The sequence below is a fragment of the Sycon ciliatum genome, chromosome 9, assembly GCF_964019385.1.
Source record: "Sycon ciliatum chromosome 9, ocSycCili1.1, whole genome shotgun sequence".
NCBI classification, from domain to species: domain Eukaryota; kingdom Metazoa; phylum Porifera; class Calcarea; order Leucosolenida; family Sycettidae; genus Sycon; species Sycon ciliatum.
Genome location: NC_088651.1, coordinates 12,292,331 through 12,316,679, shown reverse-complemented (window position 1 = coordinate 12,316,679; position 24,349 = coordinate 12,292,331). Strand labels below are relative to the sequence as shown.

General features: G+C 48.2%; 1 protein-coding gene across 1 annotated transcript in view; it reads left to right on the top strand.

Annotated features, from left to right (window-relative positions):
- The window catches only part of LOC135824266 (uncharacterized), a 31,254-nt gene extending 9,659 nt beyond the window's left edge, over positions 1-21,595 (top strand). The window contains exons 5-13 of the mRNA XM_065336996.1: positions 4,894-5,188; positions 5,985-6,554; positions 8,770-9,078; positions 11,555-11,821; positions 15,115-15,303; positions 15,706-15,993; positions 17,098-17,808; positions 18,739-19,727; positions 21,328-21,595. Of these exons, the coding sequence (XP_065193068.1) occupies positions 4,894-5,188; positions 5,985-6,554; positions 8,770-9,078; positions 11,555-11,821; positions 15,115-15,303; positions 15,706-15,993; positions 17,098-17,808; positions 18,739-19,727; positions 21,328-21,418 (3,709 nt within the window). The 3' untranslated portion in view covers positions 21,419-21,595. The remainder of the gene's footprint in view (positions 1-4,893; positions 5,189-5,984; positions 6,555-8,769; positions 9,079-11,554; positions 11,822-15,114; positions 15,304-15,705; positions 15,994-17,097; positions 17,809-18,738; positions 19,728-21,327) is intronic.
- The last annotated feature ends 2,754 nt before the right edge of the window (positions 21,596-24,349 follow it).

Sequence of the window (24,349 nt, the reverse complement as noted above, 5' to 3'; positions counted from 1 at the left end):
GTAACTTGCCTTCATCACACTCTGAAAGCATGCATTCAAACTCTCAATTTCTCGCACGAGCCCATCCGTTTTTGCTCGATTCGTTCCAGTACCTACACAATCTCTGAATTCTGGCGCGTGAACTCCAGTTCCGTACGAAAGTTCGTTTCAAACTAGAGGGAAAGTGCGGTGTTTGATTTTCCGCAGTGCGCGGACTGCAGCTGAATGATGTAATGAAGGCAGCGCGCCGCGCGGTTGGCCCATAGAAAAGAGATCACAGTTGCATACTCTTGGGTTATGGACTCTTGGTATTATTGAGTACAGGACCATTCTGGACTATTCAGCCCATATTACTCAATCTGCGGACAGAACTGTTTCGTCCTTTGTGGACTCATCAGCGCAGCACAGAGAAAATGAGGCCGAACCTTGTAGCAATGAAAATACATTTCCAAAGCCAGATTTAAACCAGGTCCGAATGTACCTTGCCAGAGTGCTCAAACTGACAAGTCGCAAACAGCAAAGGCACAACCCAACATGAGAGTGCTCAACTGCTACAAGAGCAGGAGCAAAATACTCAATCTGCATCCATATTAATGTATTTTTTTAGCTAGACTGTACATTAGCCATCCACTGTTTGCTACCTTTACCCTTCCACCTCCCATTATAATGGAACTCCCTACAATTTAGATCTCGTTCACACGACAACGATAGAAAAACGTTTTTGTCAAAAACGTTTTCAAAAGAATACGCTTCCACAGACTAGACTTTGATAAGAGCGTTTACACGACAACGCTGAAAAACGTTTCAAAAATGTAAGGCCTCATTTACACAACAACGATTGAAAAACGTTTTTCAATCGTTTTCGAAACGTTTTTGCTGTTTACACGGAAACGATAATCGTGCACACTGCAACACGTTTTTCGGCGCGCGCACAATGGTCACGTGCAATAAGTTGGCCGGACGCAGGCTGGCAGTGGCATCTTTTGAGTACAAGGCTCGTACTAGTAAAACGTTTTTGCCGTTTACACGAGAACGAAATGGAACGAAAACAATTGAAAAACACTTTGAAGGCCGTTTTTCGTTTGAAACCTTTTAGACTATGACTTTGGGAGATCCTCAAATGTACGATAATAATAATAAACGAGAGAGCTTGGAAGCTCAGGGCCCTACGCTATGCTTTTATGCTTTTTTGCCTAGCTCATTGTACATGTTATAAGAACTGATGGAAACGTCTTTTTCCGTCGATTGGCCACATCACTGTATTGCAAAACGTTTCAATCGGTTTGAATATTATGAGTTAGGCAAAAGTATTTGCAGAATTTATTGCGGATTGTTATTTCTCTAATAATCATCTACTTTTGGTTTGCTCCTTCTTTTCTTTTTATCTCCTTATACTGTAAATCAACAAATTTTGGCCGATTAGAAAGTTAAGATGCACGTTATTTCCGACGTGACGCGCAATTTCACGTCAAATTTGAAATCGATAGGTATTTTTGCTCTCACATGCATCCATTGCTCAATCGTGCATCATTTGCCTATATGACAAACTTTGGCCTGCGATTTACTTTGGCCGGTTGGTACCAAGCGGCGAAATCAGCGAAATTAAATCGCCAGCGAAAATTAGTTGATTCAGTAATCGGATTTTCTGGCCTTTTTGTAGTAATACATGTACATTGACCTGTTGAGCCAATGACGACGCCGAATGCATGGTTGCCTGTGGAGCACATTACATAACTTTACAGTCTCCTAAAATACGTATCCTGTCCGACGGCAAAAGAGGCTGCAGATTTAGTTTTTCTGCGCGTCGACGAGATGTCTGTCCTGACGTTTACTGGGACCGGCGCTGACTCTGCCGATCACGGGCGTTCTGGACTCGACGGGATGTCTGTCCTGACGTTTCCTTGGACCGGCTTAGCCTGTGCCGATCACGGGCGTTCTGGACTTAACGGGATTTCACTCCTGACGTTGCCTGGGACCGGCGGACTCTGCCGATCACGGGCGTTCTGGAGTCGACGGGATCTCTCTTCCGACGTTTCCTGTGACCGGCGCTGAAGCGCTCGTTCACGCTTATTTTGGAGACGACGGGATCTCTCTTCCAAAGTATGTGTATGCTGACGCATCCTATCACCTATTCGGCATCTATTCTAATTTAATTTCCTCCTCGTCTCCCTATTTCTTTCCAAATCTTCCTCTACATCAGGGAGCCGTATACATAATACGACGAATATTGGTACGGTACGGGACAGATACAGGAGCCTGCAAATATTGTGGACAGCTGTTATGTACAATCCTGTAGAGCCTTTGTAGTCACAGATACGGGACAGATACGGGATAGCTCCAGCCGTGACACAAACAAACAAACAAACAAACAAACACCAAATTAAAGCTGTGTGGACCCTGGCTAGCGCCAGACGTTACTGAAGTAACGTCTTCTGCATAGCTACGGGAAAAATAAAATAATAATGATGATCATCCTAACTATATTGGCTCAACATCCGAGTTTAAAATAATAATAATGAAAATACTACAACGTGCCTACTCGCACAAACACCGGTCTTCTCTGGTGGGACAACAGCAATGGCAAGAAGAATGTACCGACTGCTATGCATGCACAGACTGCTCTGCATGCACCGACTGCTATGCATGCACCGACTGCTGTGCATGCACCGACTGCTATGCATGCACCGACTGCTGTGCATGCACCGACTGCTATGCATTCACCGATTGCTATGCATGCACCGACTGCTATACATGCACCGACTGCTATGCATGCACCGACTGCTATGCATGCACCGACTGCTTTGCATGCACCAATTGCTATGCATGCACCGACTGCTTGCATGGACTGACTGATATTCTTGCACCGACTGCTATGCATTCACCGACTGCCATTCTTGCACCGACTCAGACTGCCATTCATGCACCGACTGCTATGCATGCACTGACTGCTATGCATACACCGACTGCTATGCATACACCGACTGCAATGCATGCACCAATTGCTATGCATGCATCGGCTGCTATGCATGCATCGGCTGCTATGCATGCATCGACTGCTATGCATGCACCTATGCATGCATCGGCTGCTATGTATGCATCGGCTGCTATGTATGCATCGGCTGCTATGCATGCACCGACTGCTATGCATGCACGGACTGCTATGCACGCACCGACTGCTATGCATACGTCGACTGCTATGCATGCGTCGACTGCTATGCATGCATCGGCTGCTATGCATGCACCGACTGCTATGCATGCACCTATGCATGCATCGGCTGCTATGTATGCATCGGCTGCTATGCATGCACCTATGCATGCATCGGCTGCTATGTATGCATCGGCTGCTATGCATGCACGGACTGCTATGCACGCACCGACTGCTATGCATACGTCGACTGCTATGCATGCGTCGACTGCTATGCATGCATCGGCTGCTATGCATGCACCGACTGCTATGCAGGCACCGACTGCTCTGCAGGCACCGGCTGCTATGCATGCACCGACTGCCATTCATGTACCGACTGCTATGCATGCACCGACTGCTATGCATGCACAGACTGCTATGCATACACCGACTGTTCGGTCCTCCACCTTCTTCCATCATACGATTAGTAATATTACTACATGTATTAATAGGTCGCGACACTGAGTTTAAGGGACCATCGCAAAAGTTCGCAGAAGCCCCTGAAACGAAGAGCATACGTTTGGGGGGGGGGGGGGGGGGGAGGGAGTCGGTGCGAAAATCGCAAACCGGGCTTCAATTCAAAAAAGTATTGACGACATAATTATAGGAGCTGTAGGATTAGCATGCCATCACAGCGGGCGTAGATCGCTTGTCAGGACGCGTAGTCCATTCATGCAACTGCGCGTGTCGCGTAGCTGGCTGCCTGTACACTGTGTGTAGTCTAGTACCAAGAGTCCATAAAACGCGTGGTTTATGGACTCTTGCTAGTACCGTAAAGTACCGCCAGAGCGCCCCGTCTCGCGAGAGCGCCCCACCTTGATTTTACAGCCAGAGAAAGGAAAATCGTATGGCAGAGTGCAACGAAGTTCGTACGATGTAAGAAGCTTAGTGTACTAAGGTCACACTTGGCAGGTTTTTGTGTGGAGCTTGTGTCCACTCGAAGGTACGGATTGAATGCAAAACGTGCTATATGTGTACAAGGTTCATATCGTATGACCTACAGACAGCAGACCACCTCGACAATACGACCACGAAAGGACGAGATGGTGGGGCGCTCTGGCGGTACTTTACGGTACTAGTACTAGGAGGGGTTCATAGGGTTTATGAACCCCTGCTGTATTATTAATATTATAATAATTATTATGTGTGAGCATCCAAGTGAAATAATGAAGGCCATATTGTGACTGTCGTTTCGTTTGAGGGGGGAGGGAGGGGGGTCAGGCCCGAAACTCACGGTCTTCGTTTCGGGGGCTTCTGCGAACTTTTGCGATGGTCCCTAATATGTCTTGTCTCATGTCACCATCTGTGCATACGCGGGTCGGGCATACGCGCGTGCTCGCGGCTCGCGCGAACTGAACCATGTGAACCGTGTGAACCGTGAGCAGTACTTTCATCCATATTTGCATGCAACCTGCCCTTATTCATACATGTACTGATAGAGTAGTCAGTGCTGTTGTTAGTTTTCTGTTTCGCAAGTGGAGACAAGTTGTAGTTTGTTTTCCTCTGCTCGAATGATGTGTTTGTTCTTGCAATAAGTCCTTCCGAATAATACCTTTCTCCTTGTCTGAGTCCTGTTCCATCGTGTCTGTTGTGAGAGTCAAGTGACTTTATTAGTGAGGGTTGTGACAGCCCGGACAGCACGAGATTACGAGTCCAGTGATCCGACACCGACTGCTATGCATGCACCGACTTTTCTCTTTCACTCTGTGTTCTGCCTATCTTAAAAACAGTCAAGTTGCCAGCGACGACGACAATGGAAAGATCCAGAGTAAAATATTCGATTTTCCAAGCTTTTATGCAGCACGGCGCGCTACAGTGCTTGTGAGGAGTCTGGCGGTGCAGCAGGAAAAAAGGCACTTTGACATCATCCGCACAATCATCGAAAAGGTCCCACGGGAATACACAGTAAATCTGGTATCGGTGACGTCTCTGATTGATCCATCCGGCCCGTACCTAAAGGTGGTATTTGACATTCTGGGAGCCCCAACTGACGGTAAAGGCGACTCATTTGAAGGGCAGATGGAGGTGAGAATTGTTAAAAGGCATGAGCCGCTATTGGGTCTCTCACTCCCTGTCTCTCTCTTCTCTCCCTCTTCTCTCTTTTCCCCCTTCTCTCTCTCTCTCTCTCTCTCTCTCTCTCTCTCTCTTTTCTCTTCTCCTTTTTTTCTCCGTTCACTTTTCCCTCACTGCCTAAAACACAGTCGAGACGGTTTTTTACCCACAATTTATTTGGTGCGAGTTCCATACCATTTCACATCTCTCCTCTTCTCTCTCCACTCTCTGTTTTTGGTGCGAATTACACTCCTTCTCTCTCTCTTCATCATAGATTAGCAGTGCACTGTTCAACACGCTACACGATCATAGGTTTGCAATGCACTGTTCAACAGGATACACGACCATTGATTAGCAATGCACTGTTCAACACCCCACACAACCAAAGATTTGCAATGCACTGTTCAACACGCTACACGACCATAGCTTTGCAATGCACTGTTCAGCACGCTACACGACCATAGATTTGCAATGCACTGTTCAACACCCTACACAACCATAGATCCTGCATAGCGTTACCTACATATTGGCATACATGGAACGGGATTTGGGGTCTTTGGCCACTTTGATGGTTGACCTGATTTACTGACCTCGCAACTCGTTTTAGGAGCCGCAGCTGAACACTAATCTGTGCAGTGTGTTAACGGTCCTAAGGATGTGGATATACTCGGTCTATTAAACTGAGCCTGACGGGGAAATGTGAACTTGTTTTAACCCGTACGACCGTGTGTTTTGGATTTGTTCTACTGCCACTACTATCACTACACAGCTTGCGGAAAATATTGCACTTGCCTTCACTGCCCTCGATAAGGCCGACGTTTATGCCCAGCTATCGGAGCGGTTTCAAAGGAAACCAGACAAGGTAACGTTCAGCAAAGACATGACCTGGAAAGAGGACACTAAACAGTTTGACTTGGGCACAATACAACAGCAAGCGCAAGGTCAGGTAGCACAACAAGGAGACGACGCACAGGAAGTAAAAAGAATTGAGCAACACTCACAAGGCGTGAGCGTCAGCGTGCTCAAACGTGCGAGAACAGGGGGCATAGGCCAGGGGAATCCCCTAGTCGGTCACCATTCCCAATTGGTCGGTTGGAAGATAGTCGGCACTGATGACGCAAACTTCGGACCCGATCCCGAGATCTTCCTGGAATTCGAGACGCTGCAAGTCTGGAAGACCTCAGCCCCTCAGCAAAACCCCAGTGGGGTAAATGCACGACAACTCTCCTACAAGGTTCTTCATGAGGGCCTAAAGCAACTAGGGCACAACGCGATTTTCATCTTCGAGAGAGTCAAGGAGCCCGGAAACCTCGTTGTGGGACTTCAGAGGATGGCAGATGTGAGTACTGTTCTTGGTCACAGCGTACTGAAAGAGAAAACGCTCACTGACAAGCTTTCACCCTTTGTTGTGAATTTGGCAGATGCCAGAATACAATGTGGCGCATGCAACCAGAAAACATAACTATCCATCACTACAGCCAGGTGATGTAGTGATGCATTCTAACACATGCCTGACACATGCCTGACACATGCCTGACACATGCCTGACACATGCCTGACACATGCCTGACACATGCCTGACACGTGCCTGACACATGCCCGACACATGCCTGACACATGCCTGACACATGCCTGACACATGCCTGGCACATGCCTGGCACATGCCTGGCACATGCCTGGCACATGCCTGGCACATGCCTGGCACATGCTTGACACATGCTTGACACATGCCTGACACATGCCTGACACATGCCTGACACATGCCTGACACATGCCTGACACATGCCTGACACATGCCTGACACATGCCTGACACATGCCTGACACATGCCTGACACATGCCTGACACATGCCTGACACATGCCTGACACATGCCTGACACATGCCTGACACATGCCTGACACATGCCTGACACATGCATGACACATGCATGACACATGCATGACACATGCCTGACACATGCCTGACACATGCCTGACACATGCCTGACACATGCCTGACACATGCCTGACACATGCCTGACACATGCCTGACACATGCCTGACACATGCCTGACACATGCCTGACACATGCCTGACACATGCCTGACACATGCCTGACACATGCCTGACACATGCCTGGCACATGCCTGGCACATGCCTGGCACATGCCTGGCACATGCCTGGCACATGCCTGGCACATGCCTGACACATGCCTGACACATGCCTGACACATGCCTGACACATGCCTGACACATGCCTGACACATGCCTGACACATGCCTGGCACATGCCTGGCACATGCCTGGCACATGCCTGGCACATGCCTGGCACATGCCTGACACATGCCTGACACATGCCTGACACATGCCTGACACATGCCTGACACATGCCTGACACATGCCTGGCACATGCCTGGCACATGCCTGGCACATGCCTGGCACATGCTTGACACATGCCTGACACATGCCTGACACATGCCTGACACATGCCTGGCACATGCCTGGCACATGCCTGGCACATGCCTGGCACATGCCTGACACATGCCTGACACATGCCTGACACATGCCTGACACATGCCTGACACATGCCTGACACATGCCTGACACATGCCTGACGCATGCCTGACGCATGCCTGACGCATGCCCGACGCATGCCCGACATATGCCTGACATATGCCCGACACATGCCTGACACATGCCTGACACAAGCCTGACACATGCCTGACATGTGTCAGTCATATGCCAGACATGACAGGAGCAAAACTCAGGTATCTGTTAGGCATGTGCCCGGAATGACAGGAGCAAAACTCTCCATTAAATTTTGAGTTGCTAGTGTTTTGGTCTATGTTTGTTGTGTCATTGGCGAGCACGTGAATGGTTTGGACTCTTTTCAAGCATATGCTATTTATACATTAAAAACAATCCTGTTGGAAGCCGCATTAGGGTCGAATCCTGGCTAAACACCAACCTAATTTAAGTTTGAAAATCTGGCCATACATCTCCACAAGCTGTCCACTGTCGGCTTATGCCTGTTTGATGAAGCCTTAGCAGAGTTATAACTCCCTACCCTTTCACTTCTTCTGTGTGCAAGCACGGGTGCTTGTGTGTTTGTGTGTGTGTATGTCTGTGTGTGTGTATATGTGTGTATGAATGTCTCTGTGTGTATGTGTGTGTGCATCATGTGTGTGTGTGTATGTGTGTGTGTGTATGTGTGTGTGTATGTGTGTGTGTGTATATGTGTGTGTGTGTATATGTGTGTGCATATGTGTGTGTGTATATGTGTGTGTATATAGTTGTGTGTGTGTGTATATATGTGTGTGTATGTCTCTGTGTGTATGTATGTGTGTGTATATGTGTGAGTGTATATATGTGTGTGTATGTATGTGCATGCCAAATATTGTTGACTTTGCGATTTCTCTCTCTTCTCTTCTCTCTTCTTGTCGTTGTCTCCCGTTTCTGGGAGCGACGTGGCCCGATAGGGTAGCTGTACATAGTAGTAGTAGTAGTAGTAGTAGTAGTATGTATGTGTGTATGTATGTATGTGTGTATGTGTATATGTGTGTGTATATGATCCAGCCGCAAAAGCTGTCTAATCTACTGGATGCTGAGTACGGTACTGATAAAAATCACTACGCCTACCTTGGCTCGAACGGAGTGAAGGAGCTTAAGGGCTACACCGGGAGAACCTCGGAACAACGTAGGACTTTTAAACTCAGCTCTTACAGTGGAATGGGATTCATGGACATTACTCAGTTCAAGGACGTCCTGAACGGCGCAGAAAATATGGAGAATGAGCCCGTCAAGGCGAAAGAAGACAACCCCAAAGTACCCGTGCTCGTCGCGGAGTATTTCGACCAAAACCTGCAAGACGGCGGCAGTGAACAGGTGAGTAAGACCAATGATGATGCAGTCCATGCCTGTGTGAAGTCACACACGTAATGATGCAGCAGTCCATGCCAGTGTGAAGTCACACGCGCAGCCGGCATGGCCCACAGTGAGCCGTGCACACACCCCCCCCCCCTTTAAAAATGTCGACCTTTGTTTGCTGTTGGTTTGTTGGAGTTTATTTTACTCTGTTTTCACATCTCATTGAACGGGGACTACCGACCCAAACAAACGTAAGGGAGAATATGGAAAGAAAGTAGCAAAGGGAGGAAAGGAGATAAGTGACAGGAAGACAGAAGAAAATCACCGTCTAGCTTCAACATGCACGTGATGGCCATGAATGAAATGCACCAGCCATCCTACACAGCCATACTCGTATGCAGCCGTGCACCACCCCCCCCCCCCCCCCCCGCAAAAAAGGGGAACAGCTATGCCGCTGGAAGTATAATTTTTTTTACAAGATCACAAGTCACCGGCAGGCACATGGGTATACCCGTATTTTGGGCAATACAATCCGAGGCACCTACTGTCGTGGACATGGACATCCAGTCGATTTACCGGGGCGGTGCCCTCAGCGCGTACAGAACTGCGCTTGATCCGATGCGACCAGCGGGCTGCAGCACATGTGTACTGCTTACCCACGGCTGCATGGCCAGCTCCCTGGGGCCGCTGGATGTGCGACCGGATTTCCATGTCCACGGCAGTACATGTGATAGTGAGTAAAGTCAACTTCGCTAATAACGACTGCGGATATTACGACAATTCGCGAATAACGACAACATTTCCGTGCCCAGAGCAAAGTCCCTTCCAACTGTAATACATATAATGAGACTTTGGGTATAACGACACTTCGCGAATAAGGACACTTTTTTGATGCCCCGCCGAGTGTCGTTATAAGCGAAGTTGACTGTAGTCTGCTACCTCCAACATGTCACCCAATTTGAACTTTCCCACAAATCTGAAGAAGGGCCGAGGCTTGCTGCAGTTTCATCTCCGAAAGGAATTCGGGTGGACACACCCATTCACATAGCGCTGCACATCCGAACCGGTTCTGTTATTTCACACCGTCCACACAAAGGCCCTAGAATGATGTGGCGCTTATTAACCCTTTCAGCCCGCCGCTGTAGTAGAGGAGGAGGAGGCCAAGCACCAGTTTCCAACAGCACAGCATACTAGTACTGTCATTGTCCTGTGTGCACATGGCCTGTGTGCACATGGCCTGTGTGCACATGGCCTGTGTGCACATGGCCTGTGTGCACATGGCCTGTGTGCACATGGCCTGTGTGCACATGGCCTGTGTGCACATGGCCTGTGTGCACATGGCCTGTGTGCACATGGCCTGTGTGCACATGGCCTGTGTGCACATGACCTGTGTGCATATGGCCTGTGTGCACATGGCCTGTGTGCACATGGCCTGTGTGCACATGTCCTGTGTGCACATGGCCTGTGTGCACATGGCCTGTGTGCACATGGCCTGTGTGCACATGGCTTGTGTGCACATGGCCTGTGTGCACATGGCCTGTGTGCACATGGCCTGTGTGCACATGGCCTGCGTGGCTGGCAACATGTTAGGTGCATTGACCTTCCAGACGTACGGGAGGGCCTCACAAGATCTTCCAGACGTATGGGAGAGCCTCAAAAGACCTTCCACACGTACGGGAGGGCCTCACATGCCGTTCAATTCCCAGCGCGAGTGAATACTGCTCTCAACCTTTGCAGGCGCGACGCATCCGAGATTGGGCACCTGCATGACTTTGCTTGGGGAGGCAAGGGCGGTGGGGGAGAGAAGATGAGCACTGCCCTCACTATACCGAGCTCTGTGAAGCAGGAGGTCTCTGACACCCCCCCCCCCCATACGATTAGAATTGACTATGGACTACCTTCACCTTTGCCTCGGCGGCACATGTACATGCAATATGCTCCACGCCAGTTGGATATATACTCAGGAAAATAGGCTAATGAATGACACAAACTCTCTCTCTCGTTCTCTCTCCCTCTCTCTCTCTCTCTCCCCCCCCCCCTCTCTCTCTTTCTCTCTCTCTCTCTTTCTCTCTCTCTCTTTCTCTCTCTCTCTCTCTCTCTCTCTCTCTCTTTCTCTCTTTCTCTCATTCTCTCATTCTCTCTCTCTCTGTCTTTCTCTCTCCCTCTCTCTCCCTCTCTCTCCCTCTCTCTCTTTCTCTCTCTCTCTCTCTCTCTCTCTCTCTCTCTCTCTCTCTCTCTCTCTCTCTCTCTCTCTCTCTCTCTCTCTTTCTCTCTTTCTCTCATTCTCTCATTCTCTCTCTCTCTGTCTTTCTCTCTCCCTCTCTCTCCCTCTCTCTCCCTCTCTCTCTTTCTCTCTCTCTCTCTCTCTCTCTCTCTCTCTCTCTCTCTCTCTCTCTCTCTCTCTCTCTCTCTCTCTCTCTCTCTCTCTTTTTCTGTGTCTCCATCTCTCCATTGCCTGACCTATGTAGTATATATTGTGTCTGTTTGTGTGCAGGAAACGGAAACGGTGACGAAACTTGTGAAAATTGCCACACAGCCGTGCATTCCCCACCCGCTGGGCCAGTTTGCAAGCGCGCAGAGAGTCCAGAGCCGCAAGCATGTATTCTACATGGGCTTGGGGCCACTGGGAACTTTCGATGAGGTTCAAGAACTCCTCACCGATATATATGGGGAGCAGGCGCGCGTTGTCCAGTGCGAAGGCTGTGTGAGGGTGACCATTGCTATTGACGATGATGACGATGACCCTCACATGCTTCAGAACGTAAGTGTAGAGAGACCTGCATCTCGTTGCGATAAGTCAGCAAATTAATAATAATATTATTAACTTTCTTAGTTAAGGATCAGTCTGGGAAGTGAACTGCCCGAAAAGAGAAAAAATGCCAGACCCACCAGGACTCGAACCCCGTAAAGTTATTATTATGCACAACTCTGTGTTTTAGTCGTTTCTTCGTTCTCCCTGAATGCAACTTTGTTATCTTTCTTGTTCTTTTTTTGTCTCGAGCCGGGTTTGTGTTCTTTGAAGAAAAAATGACCAGAAGCTGTAGTTGCAGCTGAATAACGATTGACAATTCAGCTGGCTCCTTCTTATATTCAGCTCCAAGGGCTGCGAAAACCAATGAACTTGTTCATGGTTGTTTTTTCCCTAAGATAACTGACTAGTCTGTCTAACTGATGAGGGGCAAGGGGAGGGGAATGGGGCGGGGCAGGGGGGAGGGGCAGAGCGGGAGAAAGGGGAGGGGAAAGAGAGATTTTGCTGCCAAGTCGAGCTGCGCTATCCCCCAACTAGACAGGTCAAAATTAATGATGCTAGTCTCTCTGTTTCATCGGAGGTGTGTCCAGCCACTAGTCGGGCGGAAAGTCCACCGACAGGTGGAGCGCTGCAAAGGGACTTGTCAGTTTGAGCACTCTGGCAAAGTACGTTCGGGCCTGGTAAATCTGGCTTTGGAAAATATATGTTTCATTGCTATCAGGTTTGGCGTCATTTCCTCTGTGCTGTGCTGAAGAGTCCACAACGGACGAAACAGTTCTGTCCACAGATTGAGTGTAGGTGTGTAGGTACAGTATGTATGTGTATGTATGTATGTATGTATGTATGTATGTATGTATGTATGTATGTATGTATGTATGTTACACAGGGGACACGATAACGGTCGGACATCGGACATTTTCCGACCATTTTCGATTCGAATCCGGCGCTTTTTTTCTTGAACGGACAATCTGTCCGATCGAAATTCACAAAAAATTATAGCGTCGCTGGGAAAGAGAACGGCTGAGGACAATGGCGCTCTGCCTGGAAAGAAGTCTCACGAAGTGGGAGCAGCAACCTGTGACAAGAGGGTTTCACAGCAAGACAAGGAGCTGTCTACTTCAGTGTAGCTCCAGTTTGAGCGTAGCAAATGATCGAGGAGTTTTGAAATGAAATTTCTTCGCTTTCTCGCTACAATAGGAACTATTACGCGAGGCGCTTGTACAATCCGAAATATTGAAAACGTCCCTGTTCCAGGGAAACAAGGCGTCAGAAATGTGTGCCAGCTTGCGATATGCCTCTATCGAAAGGAGCAGTCTTCTGCAAATCCAGTCAATTACGCTCCTGTTGCACAGGCGCTGTGAAAGATCGACGGAGCAGCAGCAGCGAAGGTTAGTCAGAAATTCAACGTCGCGTAGAAACTACAAAAGAGCACATCGCGTTTGCAAAGATGGGAGCCTTCAGCCAACTCGGGAAGTGACATGTTGTCGATCTTGGAGCTGGCAACAAGAAGTTAGAATGGGCAAGCAGGTGCCCACTTTGTCTTTTGTCGACTGCGTAAAAATGAATGTCTTTGATCTGCCGCTGAAAAACCAGCTCAAATCCGAAATGTGCAGAAACACTGCACGCTCATATCACAGTTGCTATGTTTGCTGAAAAACGCACAGCGATTTGAATCCGTGTTACACTACTTGAGATCTGTGTGATGATCATCCTTGATGTGACCAGCAATACCGCAGTGTGATGTAGCATGTACATGCATGTGTGCATTATGCAGTGGTGTCGTGTGTGAAATTGGTGAAGACAATAATAATAATTTTTTTATTATGAGTACCAGACTTGTAAAAAATCACAGTGTCCGGCCATGTCCGACCGCTTCCAGAAGTGGCAGGACATTGTGTCAGAGCAATTTCGAAATCTTATCGTGTCCCCTGTATGTATGTATGTATGTATGTATGTATGTATGTATGTATGTATGTATGTATGTATGTATGTACTACACACTAGTCAGAACAACAGATGGCTTGATCAGTCACAACTTAAAGTTTCATGCCATCTCAGGCACTCATCAGGTGATATGAACATCAAGAGAAATAACCCACTATTTAAAGCTCAGTATGGCGGGACAAGGATAACAGAAAGCACTAGGGGTATGTATGTATGTATGTATGTATGTAAGTATGTATGTATGTATGTATGTATGTATGTATGTATGTATGTATGTATGTATGTATGTATGTATGTATGTATGTATGTATGTATGTATGTATGTGGCTTTCGCCTTGTTGAGCACTCTCAGTAGGCTGCTCTAGTGCTGCTGCATCGCGTAATGCTCGCTACATTTTGTAGTTTGAGCACTCTGGCGCTAGAGCGACGAGCTACCTTAATGTCTGTGGTGCCTCCTTTGCACCATGGCTGGTAGCTCGGCCTATTTAGCTCGTAGCTGTACTGATGAGGCCTTTATGGCCGAAACAGCTTGCTGTCTACAGCATTGGGTATGTATGTATGTATGTATGTATGTATGTATGTATGTATGTATGTATGTATGTATGTATGTATGTATGTATGTATGTATGTACACACAAAAGGCATAATGGAGTTTTACAGAGTTGTCGCAACTCGGAGTTTCTTGCTCAATGCAATCGTCAGGCGACTACTACATGCTCAGTGGGACTTGGCCAATATAAAGCATAGCCTAGCGATCCAAATTTGAAATAGCGATAGCTGGTTGGTGTTTGATCCAGCGCAGAAAATATTGCCATGATGGCCGTGTGCATGGTTGCTTAGGCGAGGGAGCTATTACAGTACCAGGGTATTAGCGCAGAAAGTGTAGATTGCTATTGAATATAGAAATGGAAGGTGTGAATTTGTACACAGCAGCCAGGGTGTGACGGTAATCCCTCAGAACTGTTTAAGTGTTATTGGTGATGCGGAGGGCTCTAGGCTCACGCGTATGTGCTCGCTTCAGATCGTGTCACAGTACACTGTATATTTGTTTTGCAAGTGCACGCAGGTGTGTATGTGCATGTACATGATTGTACATGTGTGTGTGTGTTTGTGGGTGTGTGTGTGTGTGTGTGTGTGTGTGTGTGCGTGCGTGTGTGTGTGTGCATATGTGTGTATTGGGGATGTTGCACACCTGTGATTATGTCACGGCTGCACTGTGGCTTTTGAGTAGGAATTTGTTGGCGTGTCGGCATTTTGATACAAGTTCACTCCTCTTGTTCAGCAGCGTTGTCTTGTCCGCGGTGATGATCTGCAGTTTTTCTTCCAGGCAAAGGTTGCATCTCTTGCTGATGTTGCTGTAGGCTCAGCGTTTCTTCATGATGGACCATCTGATGGATGTCTGTTTGCCTTTCTCTTTCATGTTCCATGTGTATTTCGAGAGTTCGGTGGCATTCTCGTACTTTGGATGGAACATAGATGATGTGTGGTTGTTGAAACGGTTCTTGAATGCTGGCTCCGTCGAGCCGATGTCTCATCTATGCGCCATCCAAGTACGACAATGCCACCGAACTCTCGAAATACACATGGAAAATGAAAGAGACATGGTGACATTGGTGACAAAAGCCAGCCATCAAAATATCCGGGTCTGGGAGGGAAACTGTGTGTTGCTGTAAGCGTGTATGTATATGTGTATGAGTGTGTGCGTGTGTGTGTATGTGTCTGTGTGTGTATGCGTCCATGTGCGTATGTGTGTCCATGTGCGTATATGTGTGTGTGTGTGTGTGTGTGTGTGTGTGTGTGTGTGTGTGTGTGTGTGTGTGTGTGTGCGTGTGTGGTGTGTGTGTGTGTGTGTGTGTGTGTGTCCGTATCCGTGTGAGATTCAGTCTCTGAGTCAGTTAACAAAGACTAGTAATAGCTACCTCTAATCTCTATCCATGTCCCTGCTGCTGCAGTTGCAACAGATCATGCTAGAATTGGAAAACATCGACTGTATTCTGAAGACCGGTGTCACGCCGGATGATGTTATTTACAAGGCTACAGCGCACCAAGTCGAGGTTACGCTGCCCATCGACCCCACAACGCTGGTGGATCTACACGATCGCCTGGCCCTGGCCAAACGCATCCTACAGTACGGCGCAACCGCTTTCCCCGCCCGCTGGAAAGCCGCGGAGCTGGGTGACATAGGAACGGAATCGTTCAAGGTGCGAATCTACTACGATGAGGAGCGACATGCTAAGCTGGTAGGTGCATTGGAGAGGCTGCATTTGTGCTTGAGGCAATGTTTAATGTTCGTATTTATTTAGACGTGGCAGCCAGAACAGGCAAATGTCCTAATGACAATAGCACCACTGCATGCTCCTCAGGCGCGCTGTAGAGACACGTACAAAGTTCTGTACTAGGGCCGCCGCAGGCATGTACAAACCCGGTTGGGTGTTCATTGTGTCAGATTCTTCACCTTGGATAGAACTAATGACTAGCTAGATCTTTGTCGGAAGGACGTTTTCGTATGAAATTCCTTGAAGGCCCCGATTCACAGTGGAAACAGCAGTACACCCGGTAGGGTCCTGCACATTCAATACCCAACTGGGTATACCGGATTCTACGAGATTCTATGGGATTCTACGGGATTCTACGGATTCTACGAGATTCTACGGGATTCTACGAGATTCTAGGAAATTCTACGGGATTCTACGGGATCTTGGTGCATCTGTGCAACGTGCATAAGGTGTATTGGAGAGAGAGTGTTGTGCTGTCTGACGGGAGAGGCTGTGTGTTCATTTGCAATCAAATGTATGTGTTTATCTATGTGGTGTGGTGTGTGCTTCTCTCTTTCTCTCTCTCTTTCTCTTCCTCTCCTCTCCCTCTCTCTCTCCGTCTCTCTCTCCCTCTCTTTCTCTCTCTCTCTCTCCCTCTTTCTCTCTCTCTCTCTCTCTCTCTCTCTCTCTCTCTCTCTCTCTCTCTCTCTCTCTCTCTCTCTCTCTCTTCTCCCTCCCTCCCTTCCTCCCCCCTGCCTCCCTCCCTCCCTATCATAGAAACTAAAATTTGATCCTGCTCTAGCAGTGCAATGCGCAGCAAGCTTTTTACATCGGCAGCTAGCCGCACACATTATGCATGTCGCACATTTTGACACTGCAGTGACCTGACAACACGCATGCTCATTCTACCCAAATAGGAGACAGGGTGATGTGGCTGCTTGCTTGCTACGCTTCACACCACTATCATTCATGGCCCACAGCAAGAAGGCGGCAATGCCTGTACCTATGGTGAAGTGAACTGAGTATGACGTAACACAACCTTACCAACGATAATCTGTATTTTCTGCTGCTCCATGCTGCTCCCTGCAGGTTCTAGACTATCTGAAAGCTGTACCTAAGTTCCATGCGGAGTACTCTCCTCCCAATAACAAGCCAATCCCGAACGTCCAGCCTGGGGATAACGCCCAGGATGGAGACCCCATCAACCTCCGGCAGCCTGGGGATAACGACCAGGACGGGGACAATGACCAGAACGGGGATAATGACCAGGACGGGGATAATGACCAGGACGGGGACGATGACCAGGACGGGGACGATGACCAGGACGGGGACGATGACCAGAGGGGAGACGATGGCCAGGGGTGTGGCAAATGTCCCAGCCCCCAGAAGAAACCCCAAACCTTTCAAGAAAGGGCAGATGAAATTTCGCGCGGTAAACACGGGCTCGAATTGAGCCGTGCAAGACAGATGTTCTTTAGAAACGAGCAAAGGAAAGGAAAATCACACCTGTCATACTGGAGTGTGTTGCTGGACAATGTTCAGATTCCTGACAGCGTAACGGAACCGTTTAAGTCCAGATATAGCAGCACTTCCGAGTCTGACAAGAAGCGTCTTAAAACGGACTTGGAAAAAAGGATATGTAATCACGTGAAAAGTCAACTCCGCAGCAAGTTTCATACTCAGGTGTACCTGCTTCAGAGCCAAGCTATAGTAGAGGTGCACGTCGACGGTTCATCGCAGGACGTGGTAGTAAGCGGGTCAGTTGTGATCATTGTTCATACCAAGAGGGAAGCGACATTGGTAAGAACGACCGCAAAAGCACAATGTGTTCTATGTTTTTCCCTGCACTCAGACCTTCCTGTGGTATTTTGTTTACTTTTTCCGGACTACTTGTACTACCAGTGGCTTTTGATTGGTCCTTGCACTCAGTAGTCTTTCATACAGTTTATGCGTGTGACATTGCCGGTATGCATGGCCTTCACTTCTCGACAGTACTATACACACGTTGGTGGCCAACAAGTTGTTGGTGCGGCGATGACGTGACCAACCGGACCGGTTCCTGCGGGCACGTGATACACACTGGGGTGGAATTGCAAGACTGTCTTTTGGCAGTGCGTGGGCAAAGGGAAAGGATTTACATCAAGTGCACATGTGAACACATGCGTGCACTGAGCATTGTACTTGTTCAAGATTCGACATTGATACTCTGACTTTAACGTCATTTTGATCTGAGTGCTAAAATTGTTGGTGTGCGAGGTGAAAATCATGTTAACAAATCCTGCATGGCCGTGTGCGTGCAATGATGTGTGGGTGGGCGGGTGTGCATGTGTGTGTGTGCATGTGCATGTGTGTGTGAATGTGTGTGTATTTTGTGTGTGCATGTGTGTGCATATGTGCATGTGTGCATGTGTGCATGTGTGTGTGTGTGTGTGTGTGTGTGTGTGTGTGTGTGTGTGTGTGTGTGTGTGTGTGTGTGTGTGTGTGTGTGTGTGTGTGTGTGTGTGTGTGTGTGTGTGTGCATGTGTGTGTGCGCATCATGTGTGGGTGCGGATGTGTGCACGCATGTGTGTGTGTGTGTGTGTGTGTGTGTGTGTGTACATGTGTGTGTGTGTGTGTGTGTGTGTGTGTACATGTGTGTGTGTGTGTGTGTACATACGTGTTCACGGGTGTGTACGTTTGTACTTGCGTGTTCACCCGTGCACGCATGCCATACGCTTTATATCCCATCAGATCGAGCTGCATGCCTTGAGCAAGAAGAACTGGCCCGGCCAGACGGCGCTAGCCGCCAGCGTTACCCTGTACCCATCAGACGTAACAAACCTGCTGCCCGAAGTTCAATACCCAGAGCCGTCTCCCGCACAGCGCCAATCACCGGGCCGCAACGTGCCTTTCCCAGGGTCGTCTGCCGTACAGCAGCAGCAATCGCCAGACCAAAAGCAGTCGACGCGACTCGCCAAGAAGGACAAGGACACGGGCCCTGCGAGTTTCAGCACCTACCAGGTCGAGTTCACTGGGCTACCACGCGAGAAGCTGGGCGAGCACGGCACGCCGCTGTTTCAGAAAAGCGCACAGGAGCAGGCTACCGTCGTCCTGTTCGATCTACTCACCGCTAGGCTGGACAAGCTGCAGCGAGATCATGTCGCCGCGGTCCACAACAAGGCACTGCACGTGAGTGTGTTCAAGGCCATGCTCAAGCAGAATAAGTGCCACATCGACAGCGTCGAGCCGGTGATACAAGACAAACTTGATGGGGCCGGTGCTGCCGGTGCTGCAGCACCAGCTGACCAGGACCAGAAAGCCAAGGGCAGCAAGAATGCAAAGGGTGGAGCTCAGAAGGTGGCACAGCCTGCAGCAGCATCACCAGCAGCAGCACAAGATGCCGCCGGCAACTCCCAGGACCAGAAGAAGTCCAAGAAGCAAAAGGAGCGGGAAAGGAAAGCGGCCAGGAATGCGAGTGAGCAGAAAGCGGCGGACAAGAAGGCGGGCAAGGCAGTGGCTAAGCCAGCGGCTAAGCCAGCGGCTAAGCCAGCAGCTAAGGCAGCTGTCACACAGCCCCCACGGCCCAGCGAGTACAAGGCCGTTGGGATGATGGCGCTGACCGATGCCGCAACACACTACGGGGATGCCGATACCACATCCTTGGATCATTACTTGCACATAACCGACGGCGGGGAACCCATCACCTTTGCCTTGACGACGGCTGGCGGAAAACCTGTAACGTAAGTAGATATCCAGTGGTGCTTGATGTCATCCAGTCAGTGAGTCGCATCACTCAAGTTTGTGTCTTGCACCACTTCTCAGGACTATGCTTACAGGTCTAGGGCTGGCTGCGCAACGCCTGGTGCGCACTTGAGCGACGCCACTGGATTTCATTGAGCTGTACTGCACCCTTGTTGGTAGTGTGTGTGTGTGTGTGCTTGTGTGTGTGCTTGTGTGTGTGTGTGTGTGTGTGTGTTGTGTGTGTGTGTTGTGTGTGTGTGTGTGTGTGTGTGTGTGTGTGTGTGTGCGTGCTTGCGTGTGTGCATGCACGCGTGTGTGCATGCGCGTGTATGTGTGTCTCGTGTGTCCCGGCCGGAATGTGAGATCCTACCGCGTGAGTAAGTGGACGCATGCACTGGTGATGCGAGCAGCCCCTTGTCTGTGGGGGGCCCTGTACTGGTGATGCGAGCAGCCCCTTGTCTGTGGGGTCCTGGGTGGCCGCATGGTGCGAGCAGCCCCTTGTCTGTGTGGTCGCATGGTGGTCACCGTTGACTACTGTGCTGAACGGTTGCCAATGTGCTTAGCGGTTGGTATGGTGCTCGCCGTTGGCATGGTGCTTAGCGGTTGGCATGGTGCTTAGCAGTTGGCATGGTGCTTAGCGGTTGGCATGGTGCTCGAGGGTTGGCATGGTGCTCGCTGTTTGGCACCGTGCTCAGCAGTTGCCATGGTGCTCGGCAGGAGGCAACTCGCATATCCTTCATTTTATCGTGCTGCAGTTAAAAGTATGAAAGTTGCCAGAAACTAGAAACTAGAGAAGTGTCTGTTTTAGGTTATATTGCTCTTGCGTACAGTAGAGTTCAGTGGAGAAATTCATTCATAACGCTCACACTCCAAATCATCCATAGTTTTTTTTATTGTTGTTCAGACACTATTTTGTTAGCAGCAGTACATTAAATAATTTGTTTTCTTCATTCTTCATTTTCCTTGCCAACCCTCTCTAGATTAGCCTGGTTAGTGTGCCTACCAGGTTATTCTACATAATTGTGTGTCACAATTGAGCACTTTGCAAATTATTAAGCACTTTGACCACTCTTACTGACGTTTTGTTGTCTCTCTCTCTCTCTCTTCTGTCTGTCTGTCCGTCCGTCCGTCCGTCCGTCCGTCCGTCCGTCCGTCCGTCCGTCCGTCCGTCTATCCGTCTGCCTGTCTCTCTTTCTCTCTTTCTCTCTCTCTCTCTCTCTCTCTCTCTCTTCTGTCTGTCCGTCCGTCCACTCCTTCCGTCCCTCCCTCCCTCCCTCCCTCCCTCCCTCCCTCCCTCCCTCCCTCCCTCCTCCCTCCCTCCCTCCCTCCCTCCCTCCCTCCCTCCCTCCCTCCCTCCCTCCCTCCCTCCCTCCCTCCCTCTCCTCTCCCTCTCTCTCTCTCTCTCTCTCTCTCTCTCTCTCTCTCTCTCTCTCTCTCTCTCTCTCTCTCTCTCTCTCTCTCTCTCTCTCTCTCTCTCTCTCTCTCTCTCTCTCTCTCTCTCTCTCTCTATTCTCTCTCTATTCTCTCTCTTTTCTCTCTCTCTCTCTTCTCTATCATTTCTCGCCCTTTCTATTCTTCTCTTCTCTCCTGTCTCTTCAGATGCCGGATGATCGACACAAGGTTGCAACGCCTTCTCGAAAATACGAATTTGAAAAAGTTCAAAATTCAGGATAACCGTGAACAGCATTGAAAACCGTTTAGAAGTCTAGGCAAGCGATCCTACAGTTGCAGCAGCCATTAACATCTCTACTCCATGAGCAGTCTAAATTTTCACAAGCGTTTATTTTAGCGCCTAGTAATTATTTTAAAGTAATTTGGTTACCGCGTCAACTCTTTGAGCTACCTTTCTTGTCAGCCTGCACTCTGCACCAGCTACAGAGTAAGCCTGTACTCATATCTCATAGCTACTATAGTGTTTATACTCATCCAACCTCCGCGGATGTTTTAACTGTCTGCCTGGTGATTTTTAAGGATTTGTAGCCTCTGTAATTGTTATGCCTCTCAGCGTATGGAATTATCTCTTTCAGCATAACAATGACATCATGCCCTCAGTGTGTGACATCATTTTTCTCAGTGTATGACATCATGCCTCTCAATGTATGAGATCATGCCTCTCAGTATACTATGTCATATTGTGACAAACATGCCTCGCAGCAGCATAATAATAATAATAATGACGCCTGGTTTTCTCGTCAGAGCCGCGTGTGATGCGTGACAAATGCCCCTACAAGCCCAGTTAGTATGCTAGCCTGCTCTTGATCTTGCTACTACGTATGTGTACGTGTACATGCATCGGCGAGTAAACCAATCTCTCCAGACTATCGTGAGAATAAAGAATAATCTACATCATCACTACTGTATGAAGGAAAATGAGTGACATGATATCATAATGCATACGAGTTCAGAGCAACTGGCCACCACTAACTAGATACTCAAATTTCGGAACTTTTCGGTGCTGGTATGACGGCTGAAGGCGAGGTAAGGCTACCAGAACATTTGGGTACAGAGAAACAGTTCCCTATTGGATTATGTGTGTTAGTGTTTGTTCGGTGTATTGGAATTTTAGGTATGAAACAGACGCACCGAAAGTACCGAAAATAAAAGCACTGTAGAACGGGTAATTTTAGCGACTATTAATTTTAGCGTTTTCCCATTGTCAACCGGTTAGCGACGTTTTATTTTAGCGATTTGCAGCGATTTTACTCACGGATCACCAGTGCACTACTAATGTCTCAACGGATTGGCGACTTGAAACTTTAGCGAAAAGGAGTCGATCGATAAATTCGCTAGGGTTTTTACGTCGCTAAATTTTTTTTTTAAATGTTTATTTGAATTCGGATAGCTCAACAGTACAGAAGTACAACTACAAAGAGTACCGAATAGAAGGCCCCGAGAACGGGAAACCAAAAAAACAAAACGGGAAACCAAAAAAATTACCCGTTCTACAGTACACCGAAAAATTGTGAAATTACAGTACTAAAATTATCATGCAGTCAGCAACTACTTATGTATAAGCAGAAATATTCGTCTGGAATTTAATTTCATCTTTTTCGTCCAAGGAGCTGTGGGACTAAATTAAATGCCGGACTACCGTATTTTCCGGAGTATAGTGCGCATTTGACGTGCCATTTTAAGCCCCAAATTGCAGGTGCGCACTATGCTCCGGATATGAAATGCATGTACTTCAATGAAGATTGAAGTGCGCACCCCCAATGAAGATTGGGGGTGCGCGTTATACAAAAGGCGCGCACTATACTCCGAAAAATACGGTAATGTCGATTTGTCCAGCTTTTCAATACACTCTTATGACCCATGGACGACATTTTCAACTGGACGAACTCCCTTTCTTTGGAGTTAGATGAGATTATTGACCGACGAAATGTCACGAAATACAGACATCTACCCATATTTATTTTATCACCATTAATTAGACCATCGTAGTATAAGTCGCACCGCACCGACTTTTTTCCGGTGAACTAGTTTTTTTAACGAGACAGCTTGGAAGCTCAGGGCCCTACGCTATGCGTTTTTGCCTAACTCATCATGCATGTTATTAGAACTGATGGACATGGTTTTTTCCATTGATTGGCTACATCAAACTTTCTCTTTACACTCGAGGGTAATACGACACCGTCCACCACCTTGATGACCTAGGCAAAAAAGCATAGGGATGTTATAAATTGTTCATTTCTCCTTCTTTTTTTTTCAAGACATAACCTAGGATTAGAACCCGCACTATCGCACTCTATGCATCCCCCGATACACTTCGCATACATACTCATTCTTCCAAGTTGCTTCACGTTATGATCTTGCATTTCAGAGCCCTATTGGAATATTGTGGCCAGCTGTCTTTGATGGTACGATACGGTACGGGACAGTTATGGGATAGCGCAAGGCATGCCGATGGCACAAACAAACAAACAAACACGGAATTAAAGCTATGTGCACCCTGGCTAGCGCAAGAGGTTACTGAAGTAACGTCTTTTTCCCTCTATACATTCTCCCGATACACTTCGCATACATACTCATTCTTCCAAGTTGCTTCACGTTATGATCTTGCATTTCAGAGCCCTTTTTGAATATTGTGGCCAGCTGTCTTTGATGGTACGATACTGTACGGGACAGGTACGGAATAGCGCGCAGGCATGCCGATGGCACGAACAAACAAACACGGAATTAAAGCTGTGTGCACCCTAGCTCAAGATGTTACTGAAGTAACGTCTTTTGCCCTCTATGCATTCCCCCGATACACTTCTCATACATACTCATTCTTCCAAGTAGCTTCACGGCATGATATTGCATTCGAAAGCCCTATTTGAATAGTGTGGCCAGCTGCCTTTGATGGTACGGTACGGTATGGGACAGGTATGGGATAGCGCCAGGCATGCCGATGGCACAAAAAACAAACAAACAGGGAATTAAAGCTGCGTGGACCCTGGCTAGCGCCAGAGGTTACTGAAGTAACGTCTTTTGCATAGCTACGGGAATTAATATGCGGCTTTTACTCCGGCAAATACGGTGTGGCTCGAAACACATCAAAACAACAAAAAGTACGAGATCATGTCAACACGCTTACATGGCACACAGTAGACAAACCGGTCAAACTTTCTACCGTCGGAAA